Below are 12,500 nucleotides of genomic sequence, written 5' to 3' on the forward strand. Positions count from 1 at the left end.
TTTTCAGTGATCAATAACTCTGCTGTCAGATTTCTCAGATCTGAGGGGGACAGTCTAGCTTTTGAGAAATGGCTGTTGGGCCAACAACATGACAACACACTTTTTATTTTAACAGTTTATTTGGCCATGTTGTTGTCTTCAGTGTTTTTGAAAGGGGAGATGTCACCAAGCTCTCAAAAGTATTTATGTAAGTTGTGTCGGTCCTTCAGGTGCTTCGCTACATTTGTTGCGTTAGCATCATTCATTATCACTGCTCTGTAGCACCACTTTTAGACTGTCCTTGGTCATTTGAGTCAAATGCAAAGTATTTCCAAACAGCAGTCCAGCTGTTTTCTTGTTTAGTCAACCAAAACCGTTTGTGGAGGCAATGAGCTAGCGTCACAACAAACTGGTGCGAAAGAGATGAGTGACGAGAAGCAGACAGCAGCACTTTTAGTGAGTGAGAAGGAGTCTGCCAATAATCCCCCAAAAAGTTGTTCTGCCTGTTTCGCCTAGTGTTGTTAGTCTCTTTTGTGTTGCACCAATAATGGTGACCTATCAATTTGTTGCACTAGAGATTGACAGAATTGACGCAATTTGTATTGTTTGCATTTATGTGCTTAAAAGTGCGATTTTGAGCCCTGTTCAGCCATACCAGTGAATGGAATCACTACTTCCACACCAACATTCTTTTGTTTTAGACTAAAAATACCATTTCACTCACACTGAATGTCACCTGAAAACAGACAAGAATGATGCCTTAATGCATTTGAAATCCTCACCTATTTGCATCCAGGTCTATAGGAGCCATTCTGACTGTTTTGCAACTTGAATAGAATTATAGAACAGGAAATAATGCAATATTGTCCAGAAACATTCATCACTCCTCGAGGTAAATCCTCTCAATTCTATTTTGGAGCCAGTCCTTTGGAAAGACTTATGTTTGGGATGCTCCCGCTGTCTTAGCTAGTTAGTTTCTGTTTTCCACAGAGCCACAGTCCTGGCTGTGATGCCATGAGTCCAGCCAATGTTGCATGTCAGTTTCTTGTTATAAGGTGTACTGAGATGAGAGATGACAGCCTGGTTATATTTCACACAAACAGCATACTTGTCATATCATTGTTGTGGTATTATGTCTTTGGGATTTCATGCCTCTTCGCTGATGCTCTCCAAGTCCAAATAAAAGGCTCTTCTTGTCAATTTTGGTGGTCTTTGCAGGCAGACCAGAGACCGCAATGAAACAGAATAGACATACTCTACGTGTAGTTATCTTAAATGGGTTGTAAGTGCATTTTTATTAAATTGTGTTTCACTTAGTGACATTGGTTTGGGTTTGTTTGTTGTGTATAAAATCAAACTTTTTCATACACTTCACTGATAAACAAGAGTAGTTTCAGCATACTTCACAATCCTTCTCCTCATTTAACCTCAATAAATGCATATTTTACACTTTTTATTTCCATGGAAGATTGAGATTCCAAGAAGACTGCAGTGTGGGATTAGGGAGCACAAGCAGAGCAATGGAAGACAGATGATACGAGACGTGCGGAAAGTGGAGGAGAAAGTTGGTCAAAGCTTCACGGGCACCAAGCTGGAGGGGTGTTCGATTATTATGTGAATTCCAGTGCTGTACTTCCAAGTCAATGATGAATTGGGGTTTCATGGCCCTCATGGGCCTTGCCTCATATCCTTATGTTGAGAATTCCCAATAGTACTTCCTGGATGCAAGCGTGGCGGTTTATAGGAATGTTCTTGGAGGACTTTGAAAGATGACCCATCCCACAGGCCCAACACTCAATGGGTCTGAAAATGTTCAGCTCTGTGTTCATTAGTTCAGCTCGTATTAAGTTGAAACAGGACTTTCTGTTCTACCCTGAGGAAGACACAATCTGCAAAGAAACGGCAGCCATTTTTGTTTGCCACCACTAAATCTTGCTAAATTGTCTGTCTGCTCCAGTACTCTTCTCTTTGTCAGATAGGAGGACCTTCTGCTACTTTCTCAAAGTTTGAAGAATATGACATCAAATGGAGATAAGGAGACATTTGAAACAACTCATGTGTGCTGTGTGTGAAAGCCAAAGGTAGACTGTCAAATTTCATCCTGGTTTGCCCTGAACCCACGGCCGTTGCATGGCATTTAGGGTTAAGGCCATGTACAAAGCAAACTCATGTAAACTCATAGGCTGACTACACTTCATGGCACATGAAACCTGTTACAGATATTATACTGCTGACTTGCTCCACCTTCTCCAAACACAATTAAACGCAATTAAAACTTCCAGCAGTTACAGTAATAGTATAATATATTATATAATTATATACTGTATAACCCACCTCTCATTCCAGTCAGTCCCGGGGTCCCTGCTGGTCCTACCGGGCCCAAATCACCCTGGTCTCCCTTTGGCCCCGGAGGCCCTGTGCAAAGAATAAAACAATGGATGGTTAGTCACAGAAGACACTTCTAAAACAGCTCACAGTAACAGTCATTGTTGAAGTGCAGCATTTAGCCTGCATCTCTTCTTAATTAGCGGCAGTGCAGCCTCATCGTCAGCAATGATGTAGAGTAGAGGTGAAGAGAAAAGGCCTGTGGCCCTCGAACAGTGTTTCAGAGTTTCCAAAATAAGTCCATGTAGGGGCAATGCAGCACTGCATCTGCATAGAGCAGTGTAATAGTAAAAACAGTGACTTCATCTATTAAACGTTCTGCCTCTTTGAAGGAACATTTTCAGAACGAAATCGACTTGAGCCGCATGATGGTGACATGATTACATTCCAGGACAGAATGACTTTACCGAACAAAGAAAAATACAATTAGTCATATCGTTAAATCCAATGTATCTGTACCCACATTGTGAACACACAAGCACACTGTGAACAAACAGGATGTGGAGTGACTTAGCAAGAACTATGAAGGCTACATCTGAGCCAGCCTGACAAGTGGGCCGAGGATGAAGTCCAATAGCTTGTTTCCTCCAGTAGTGGCACTGTAAAACCCTATGTGTTAATTTAACTCTGAAAGTGTACAAATTGAACCAAATGGACCTATAAGGGTCCATGTGGTTCCATTTCTACACGCTCAGAGTTAAATGAACACTCAGGATTTTACGGTGTGACATAAGAGAGAAAGAGAGGGAGAGAATGAAGTAAAGAGAGGGAGAGAGAGAGCGAGGGAAAGAGCCAGAGAAAGAGTGTTTTTTGACCACAATGGGAACCACATGTTCAACAAGGTGGACCACAACACTGCACGAGGGAATACGGAGAAATACGAGGCTTGTTTTGAGTCCAGAACATGGCCAGAAGGTACTGAGATGTCAGAGCTGTGATGTTCTCTGGGGTTGGTGAGGTTTCATCGCTGGGAGCGCTGCAGACATGCAGAGGCCCTGATGAAGTGATGTGTGATAGTGATCTGTTGGTTGCCCTGTGCAGGTTTACAACCCCAACCAACCGCACACAGGAAACAGGAGAAATGGAGTTTTTTTCTGGCTCCCCGAATGACGGGGTCACCAAGGGTGAAGGATGGAGGTCCGCTGGGCAGTGAGAAAAGGTGATTGCATGAGACATTATGTGCATGTAAATAAACTGGTGTGTGTGTGTGTGTGTGTGTGTGTGTGTGTGTGTGTGTGTGTGTGTGTGTGTGTGTGTGTGTGTGTGTGTGTGTGTGTGTGTGTGTGTGTGTGTGTGTGTGTGTGTGTGTGTGTGTGTGTGTGTGTGTGTGTGTGTGTGAGAGAGAGAGTGTGTGTGTGTGTGCACATAAAAACAACCAAGTCCTGTGTGTTTTGGAAAAGACAACTCACCCGGGTGGCCGGGCCTAAGGAAAAAACTCTGCGGCTAATAGTGAGTTTGTTTTAGTTGACTCTCAGGATTATTAATCTCTTGGCCCCGTAAGTTCTATTTGTTCCTTTAGCTGAGAGACGTTGAACAATAACACAACGTCTGCGGCCTATCCAGCCTCAGCCAACACGTTGCGCCTGATTTACTGTAGACTTCATCGCACCATGGTGTTGTACACCGCAAATACCAGATCAAGAAGCTCACGTTCTGACGCAGTACAGTACAGAATACAGTGCGTTGTGAGCTTGTAATTCTGCTAATTTCATCACATGACACCATCATACGACGGAGATAAAATTAAGCCTACTCCATGAAAGATAGTGTACACAAGTCTGCCCACCCTGCATCGATCCTTTTGTTGGAACGGACTTCCCAGAGAAAAACAAAATCTTCTTGGGTGTGGAGCGATAGGCAAACAAGCTTGTACAAAATGTGTCTTTGGTGTGCGCATATCCAAAGTGAACTGCAATAACATGAGTTCCTATTTATTCGCCCTTTGTAAGTAGAACTCCTGGTAGTTAGTTAGTGCCTTGCTCCACCCATTGAACTAGATAAGGAATAGAACCAACAACCATTACATTGATTGTAATAGAGATACACAGGGAAAGGAACCGCTAACCCTTTTCCTAGAGAGGTTATATTTGATATACAATATATGGTTTCTATGCCTCAAATCATTCATTTCATATGACCCGAGATGGTAATGAATTGGCTTAATAATGTTCACAAACTGCGTGGATGATATCTTATAAAAAACATTCTGTGGGTCATGAGTTGAGCTGGATTGGAGCCCAGGATATTGCGATTGGATCTGTGCCTACATGGTACTGTACATGCATTAACTAGTCCACTGGTGCTCAATATGGGGTTCTGGGGGCCCCCAAGGGCTTCTTGAGGGTATTCCTGGGGGTCCATGATTGATAGTTAAGAACCAAATGAACCCTTAGAGATCTGTAACTCCCAGAGTGTACAAATGGAGCCAAAACCTGCTCATCAAGAGCAGTTAGGGGTCAGTGTCTTGCTCAAGAACACTTTGAATCTAACATAAGGGAACCAGGAACCTCCCGGGTCCTATAAGTGTCTACTCTACCTCCCAGTACCTGTGAATAAGTGGAGCAAATTCATCACCATTGCGAGGTGAGGGGGGCTGGTATGGGAAAAGTCACTGTACCATTAACACCATGGATTATACTCTCAGTGGTTAACCATACATAATACATCATATTATGTATGGTTCTAAAGAAACATATGCCTACTTAATATTCTGGGTAACCGCAACGTTTCCAAACCTGTGGTGAAAAGTAGTGTCAAACATGGACTGATAACAAAAGCATAGAGATAAACCCCACTGGGTGTGATCTGAAACCTGTTATTATTCAAAAATAAGAGAACGTGTCCAAAAAGGACTTACACTGTTACCAAACGGTCTTAGTGTAAGAGGACAGGGCCGGTGTTGAAAGACTATTTATTTTGATAGAGGATTTAGGCCTTAATCTTTCTTGGATTTTCAAGGCTATATAGTTCCACGGCCGTAACAGCCATGGCCATTTATCAAATCACCCTGCTGGAGTGAGAGCCAACTTTCCTTAGCAACAGAGAGAGGTAAAACCACAGAAAGTACAGCTAAATCTGTGTTTACTAAATACAAAATCCAGGCACTGTGTGTGTGTGTGTGTGTGTGTGTGTGTGTGTGTGTGTGTGTGTGTGTGTGTGTGTGTGTGTGTGTGTGTGTGTGTGTGTGTGTGTGTGTGTGTGTGTGTGTGTGTGTGTGCGTGTGCATGTGTGTGTGTGTGTGTGTGTGTGTCCACGCACCTGGTTGGGAATGTGATTGTGTGTGCTGTGTCTGACTTACTGTATATGCATGTGCAGTGCAAGTGTTTGTTATTGTGTGTGTGTGTGTGTGTGTGTGTGTGTGTGTGTGTGTGTGTGTGTGTGTGTGCGTGCGTGCGTGCGTGCGTGCGTGCGTGCGTGCGTGCGTGCGTGCGTGCGTGCGTGCGTGCGTGCGTGCGTGCGTGCGTGCGTGCGTGCGTGCGTGTGTGTGCGTATGCTGAGACTCTGAGCCAAGGGACTTTTTAGCAGTAAAGCAAACATGCCACTCAGGCGATCATTACTGGTCATCAGCTGACAGTAAATGTTTCCATGCCTGGGATCTCCTCACATCAACCACTAACACATTGCTAATTCACCAAGACAGCACACACACGCGCACACACGCACGCACACACACCACGGCAAGACAGGTATGAAACCACAGCAGAGGGCACTTGCATGATCGTGCAAATGACACCCTTAAGGAGACATGCAGTAAAAAGGGGAGAGGACTGGAAAGGATGGCTGGAAAAAGAGACGAGGTGAGAAGAAGTGAGGAGGCCAGAAAAGAGAGGATAGAGGATAGGAGGAGAGGAGAAGAGATAGAGAGATAAAGATAATGCTGAATTAATTAATTTATTGACCATTTGATTTTGATTATTTGTCAATATCTGACAAATAATCAATATCTATCAATGTTCACATTCACATCATGTTATATTTGAATGAAATGAAATGAAACAGAACAGAACAGAACAGAACAGAACAGAACAGAACAGAACAGAACAGAACAGAACAGAACAGAACAGAACAGAACAGAACAGAGAAGTAAGTTGGCTAAGGCTAGCATTAGCTAACGACAAACAAATGGTCTGTGGGGCTAGAACTAATGATGGAGCTGAGTGGTGGAGTTTTCATCTTGGACACGGCATCTAATTTTAACCCGCAATCATTTCCAGGCAGAAGAGAAACAGCATCCCACCCACATGTTAAACAGACACGGGATCGGCAGTCTCAAACGGTTTAGATTCCCATCAATCAACTCGGGTCGAGTCCCCTGCCAGCATTACATCATGGCATTCCAGCTCTGCTTTTAACAAGCCATGGAAGTCATTTGGTGCGCTGGCAGTGGGAATGAAACCACGTCGCGACCAATCAGGTCCGCGCAGATTGGACCAAGAACATTGTGCGTTGCTCAATACCCTTGTGTTCTAATCTCTTGGGGCGTGAAACCATGTTGCATGCTAGGTCCCACTTGTTGTCAATGGTGTCTGGTGAAACTGGGTTGATAAAAAATATATCTTCATATAATTTTGTTCCACACACGGCGACACAGATTAACAATTCGTTTTGCCAATCACATTTTCTGGTCCCACCATGTTTTTGTGATACATTTAGAAGCCAGTCATTGTTCTTCCCTCGTGGTGATGAGATGATGCTGAGCTTTCTTACTTTATTATTTTAAAAATACCAGCCTCCTGCTGTGACTGTATCCAGTTCTCCTGAGCCACTCTGCCCTGCAGTTTTGTCCCAGAACAACGCAAACAAACCGTAAATCTTTATGTACCACGCAGCGTGATTGGCCCCGCAGGACTTAATGACATCAGTTCAGGAGGCTGACATGTTTTATGCACATGATTCATTGTTGAATGAAGGAGCACCCCCCGTCATTTGGTTTAAGACCCCTGTATGTCTTTAAGATTATGTTACATCTTACAAAACGAAGTAAAGGTCAGCCCAAAACAACTGGGTGATGAACGTTGACAGCTGAGCTAAATAGGAGAAGACCCGTTCGTGGGGCAAAGCACAGCATGCAACACAAGACATGCCCCGATGGAGGCAGATGGTCAAAGCCTAATGTCCCACTTGGGACGAATAGGTTTAAGTGTGTAACATGTTACTATCAGTGGGGGAACATCTCTACCACTTAACAGGCAGTCATATTGGCGGAATTTGGCACCCCGACCCATTAGAGCGCACACCACATACCTGTACATCCATACTGTAGGTACTAACTTAACTGTCATATCATGGATTTTAATCCAGCTCATGATCTGAGCTTTGTAAGTCATCCAGCAATCTGCCCTAAATTTTACTGATAAATATAGAACATTTTTTATTACGTCTTAACTCATTTTTCTCCAAGGCTCTGACCGCCAATGACGAGATTCTCGTCACGTGTGTTTTCTTTTCTTTTTAATCCCACGATTTTGTAACCCCTTTTTTCACCCAGTGCCAATTGCCTATGTAATCCTAGGCACTACTCTCCCTCTGCCAGTCTAGGGAGAGCCCAGACTGAGCTCATTCCTCCTTCAATGCATGAGGAGCTAGCAAGCCGCTTCTTATCACCTGACAGGGGGGAGTTTCCCCGGTTTGGACGTAGCGCGTGGAAGGAACACGTCATTCCAACCAGTTCCTTTCCCCTCCATCAGGCGCACCGGCTGACCAGGGGAAGGCAGTATAGAGACCAGGATTACTGCATGTTTTTTGTGAGGGGACATGGGGAGAACATGCAAACTCCACACAGAAAGGCCCTTTCACCAACCCCACCTAGAGCATGGGCACTGTTGACGCGGAGGAGAGGACACGGCCCCAGCGCCCACAGCGTCCCCGGGAATCGAACCGAGGACCTTCTAGCTGTGAGGCGACATCGCTGTGTGTGTTTCCAGTGGTTTTACGATAGAGGGCGCTCTTCCGCAGCCTGTGAATGATCCAAGGATCACCCAGGAAGAGTACACCCAGAAATCACGTGATCACAACAAAATGAAGATGGTTTAGTTTAGTGTTATAGGATTTATAAAAGTCAAATTTTCTGTATTTTTTGGCAAAAACAATTCTCCGGGACCGCCCTATGTCTTTTGGATCGCTTTTGGATCGCTGTGAAAAATAATATTCTATGATTTTTCAAAGGTTAGTATAAAAACGCTCAAAATCGCTGGCAAGGGCAGCTATAGATGTTTTAACTCTGGCAGTTAAAGAGTTAACCACAAACAAAAAAGATTGACGATCAAACAAAGTGTTCTTGGACTGACCCTCTAGGATGGTAACGTTCTTCAGAGCCGTAGAGTGCTCCCAGTCCTTGAGGCGGAGGTCCTCGGTGATGGTGTTGAGTATCTCCATCTCGTTCCTGAGCTGGGCCTCTGTGTGGACGTGGGTCACCCACAGGCTGGTGGTATCTTCTGTGATATTGCTGATCTGAATCTGATGACAAAGGGAAACAGACAGTAGTGTGAGCTATCTAGTTCATCTGGGTCCTGTGCCTGTGTTAATTTAACTCTGGAGGTGGTAAAGATGTACCTTTACACAATAACATGCAGGACTTTGCAGCGCACAGGAATCTGACAAGTGCTGCTTGTGTTATGGTATGTAATATTAGCAATAATAATTATGAGTAAATACTGTATCTTTCATACGATTTTTTTTTTGCTATTGCACATTTTAACATTTTACCATAATATGGTTTGGCGTGGTATTAAGTCCTTGAAAGCTGTTATCAATTACAGAGAAAAGGTACATGGTTTCTGCAAGATGCTTGTGATATATAGGTTTAGATTTAGAGCCTTCTTGTACTAGATTTTATGAGGATGTGAGGAAAGATGGGTACACATTATGTGGTCTGGCTTAGATTTTTGAACAAGCTCTGACCTGGAGATCCTGGATCTTCAAGTGGTGCACGCTGATGTCACTGCTGAAGGTGTGATTGACAGCACCTACTGTCCAATTGACCTCCTCCAGCTTCTCCCTTAGCCCTCCCATCTGCCCAGAGGTTTCCCTGGGATAGAGTAAGACAGAAGAGCTTGATTGCCTTTTGGAATTTTTCCTGGTGACACATACGCTAAAGGAAAAGTCATGGGGTCATCAAAATCAGGTTTTGGTTCTCTTTCATGGCGATCCCACCATTACTTTTAGAGATATGTTGGCCACAGACAAACACATTTTATATAAATAGATTTAGCATGTTTTATTTCAAAAATATTTAGTGTTGGTTTTATTTATACATTCATGACCATCTCTAGACTAAGAACATTTTCCACAAAAGAAAAACCTAAATCAAGGTCGCTGGAATTAACCCGGTCCTATTCTTGCGTTCACCTGAGCAGGAGGTCCTGGTCGCGGAGCCAGGAGGAGGTTCGAGACACCTCCGCGCCGAGGCCTGACAGGTTCCTGTAGGCGGAGGTGCTCAGAGAGGACAGCCGGTCGTCCAGCTGCACCAGGTAGCCCTCAGACTGCTGGTTGCGAGACTGGAGGTTCCTCAGCTCCATCTCAAGGCTCTGGGGGGAGGATGAGGTCAGTTTTACTGTCATCACTCTCAGTGTTACAGTTACAGTATCTTCATCATCGCCATGTCAAATTTCATCATCATCATCTTCATCACTATAATCTCTCAAGAACAGATTCTGCTCTGCGTTGGAATCTGTCGTGAAGGTTCGTCATAACATGTACGCACTGGGCTACAAGTGGGCGTGCCTTCAGATCAGGAAGCAGGCCGCGCTTTACCCAATCAAATGTAGTGGGCGGGATTCAGGTGTCCGTCGATCCTTCCCCCTCGAAACAAACCCAAACTAATTTAACAATAGCGCCCGCGGAGCAGACAAAACCACGGAAAGATATTCACATTTTAACTTACTCTTTCATCATAGAAACAAGTGGGCTTATAACCAAAACGATCCATGTTCTCTGGGAGAAGTGGTGTTAGTGTTCCGTGTAGAAATATTGTTAGTGGGAATGAAAACATAGTGGCACCACCGGAAGTGAAGGCTGAAGGCAGACCAAAACCCCGGTTTCCTTGCGCACGGGTGCTACGTTGTCATTGTCCCAGAGCCAAGATGAGATAGTACAAACAGCAGAGGGCGCTGTTTTTCATTCTCATCTTGGCTCTGGGTTCCCAGATTGTCATCACTATAACACAGAGGCCTGTGTTTGTGCATGTGTGAGGTTCAGCAAAAAAAAAAAAAAAAAAAAAAAATCAGAGTTCGGGCTATGGGATCTATTGTCGCCATGGTTACAGTCCGCAAGTTAATGGGATGATCAAACTGCATGTGTGGAATTACTGCACTCTGCCGGGCGGCCACTGCCAGACAGAGAACGCTGCAAACGTATAAAGGACTTTCATTTACGGCCCGTGTCCACACACACTGCGTTTGATTAGCGGGAGGGCTATGAAGATATGGTCTTCATAGCACTAGCAGATTCACACGAGCAATGTTCTAATCCAGGTTGTGTTATTAGCACTGACAGCTTCGCTCGAATGGTTGTGGGAGTGACGGGTCCACGGCCACGCGCGATTGTGTGTGTGTGTTCGCTGTGGGTCCGCGACGCGGCGAAGGGACGGGTCGCGCGTGTGTGTGTGTGTGGGAACTGTTGCATCTATAGCAGACATCGAACACAGGCCTTGCCCATACATAACTAAAAGTCTGCAAATACTTTGACTGCGCACATCCCCGGGTATGGACTAGTTATTATTATTATTATTATGTATACCTTATTGTTATGTTAGGTCATGAGTGATAGGATATAGATTATATTGGCTGGACAAGGAAGGGGTGTGGTTAATCCTTTGACTGCATATCACCTGTATTTATTTGTGTGTGAGGCTTTTAGCATCTGGCAGCCATTTTGGAGGTTGGCGTGGAGTGCTCTGTCCCAGTGTACTGCTATGAACTACTTTGCAACAACACAGTTGTTTGTTTTGGTTTGAGCACTTTTTTGTTTTGTGCCTTACACTCAAGGACTGACAATTTTCTTTAGTTCCTTGTCCAACACCAGCCATAGCCTAGCGGGGTTATCACATCCAAATGCATGCATCCGATCTATAATAAAACGTGATACAAGTTAATCTGTATTGAATTCAGTGGAGATTGGAGCACTAAAAAATAGCAATGTCTCAGCCTTTTCTGCAGGTAAACATTTCAACCTAAACCCTCTTTTATTGAAACTTCATTTAACCCAGGAACATGTAAGCACTTCAGAGTGGTACCTTGATGAGGAGTTCCAGCCTCTGCAGCCAGTCACTATGGTTGTGAAAGAGATTCTCCAGCTTCCAGATGTTCTCAAGGAGGTCGGCCTGCGTTGAAGCCTCACCCAAGGTCTGCTGCAGCAACCTGGAGCCGTCCGACATCCGTGTCACGTTCTCCATCAGCACCTCCTGGCGCTCTGAGGACAGCTGAGAGCGGGATACTGGAGAGAGAGAGAGAGAGAGAGAGAGAGAGAGAGAGAGAGAGAGAGAGAGAGAGAGAGAGAGAGAGAGAGAGAGAGAGAGAGAGAGAATGTTGTAGCAGATTCATAGTCTCTCTGACAGTCCTGTCGTTTCTCCAAACTGGCGTAAATAGCAGACTAGAACACACCAACCCTGCACTCACGCCAAAGGGGAGTAAACAAGCAAAAGGGTGTCCAGCAGTCATTCATTTCCAATGGAAGCTGGCTCCACTGTGTGACTTGGAGTGATGAGACAGATAAGACAACATCGTCATGACCTGGCGACCAAATTAATTTGACCGTTCAACTTTATGTGAAGGAGGCCGATGCGCACCTCAAAGGTTGGCGACAGGTGCGTAAGTCAAAAATGCACAATTTAGGAGGAGATCTCTGATGGTTAAATCAAAGAATAGGACCCACACACTGTCAGAAACTTAGCTGTAGCTCTTTATTCGACGTTTCGATCGTTAGACCTTCGTCAGGACAGACAATATAATTCGTTCAACTTTATGCAAATGAGTAGGGATTAGAGTTGCGCTACTCCGATGGCCAATAAGACGGCAGATGTGTTCCCTCTATCGATGTGAAATACTGTGAAACTTCCCCGGAGTTTGTTAACAAACTTTTAAACTAGCTCTTGAAAACAATACTGAACAACAAATGTTATCAGAAACTATGAAATAGAT

The 12,500-nt window shown here is 44.4% G+C and overlaps 1 protein-coding gene across 1 annotated transcript in view; it reads right to left on the reverse strand.

Moving 5' to 3' along the window:
- Positions 1–12,500, reverse strand: part of scara5 (scavenger receptor class A, member 5 (putative)) — a 106,008-nt gene that overhangs the window by 35,960 nt on the left and 57,548 nt on the right. The window contains exons 4-8 of the mRNA XM_080452592.1: positions 11,597–11,796; positions 9,712–9,890; positions 9,265–9,391; positions 8,652–8,820; positions 2,314–2,394 (exon numbers count right to left, since the gene is read on the reverse strand). Of these exons, the coding sequence (XP_080308718.1) occupies positions 2,314–2,394; positions 8,652–8,820; positions 9,265–9,391; positions 9,712–9,890; positions 11,597–11,796 (756 nt within the window). The remainder of the gene's footprint in view (positions 1–2,313; positions 2,395–8,651; positions 8,821–9,264; positions 9,392–9,711; positions 9,891–11,596; positions 11,797–12,500) is intronic.

This window comes from Gymnoscopelus braueri (genome assembly GCF_963280865.1).
Source record: "Gymnoscopelus braueri genome assembly, chromosome: 16".
NCBI lineage: Eukaryota > Metazoa > Chordata > Actinopteri > Myctophiformes > Myctophidae > Gymnoscopelus > Gymnoscopelus braueri.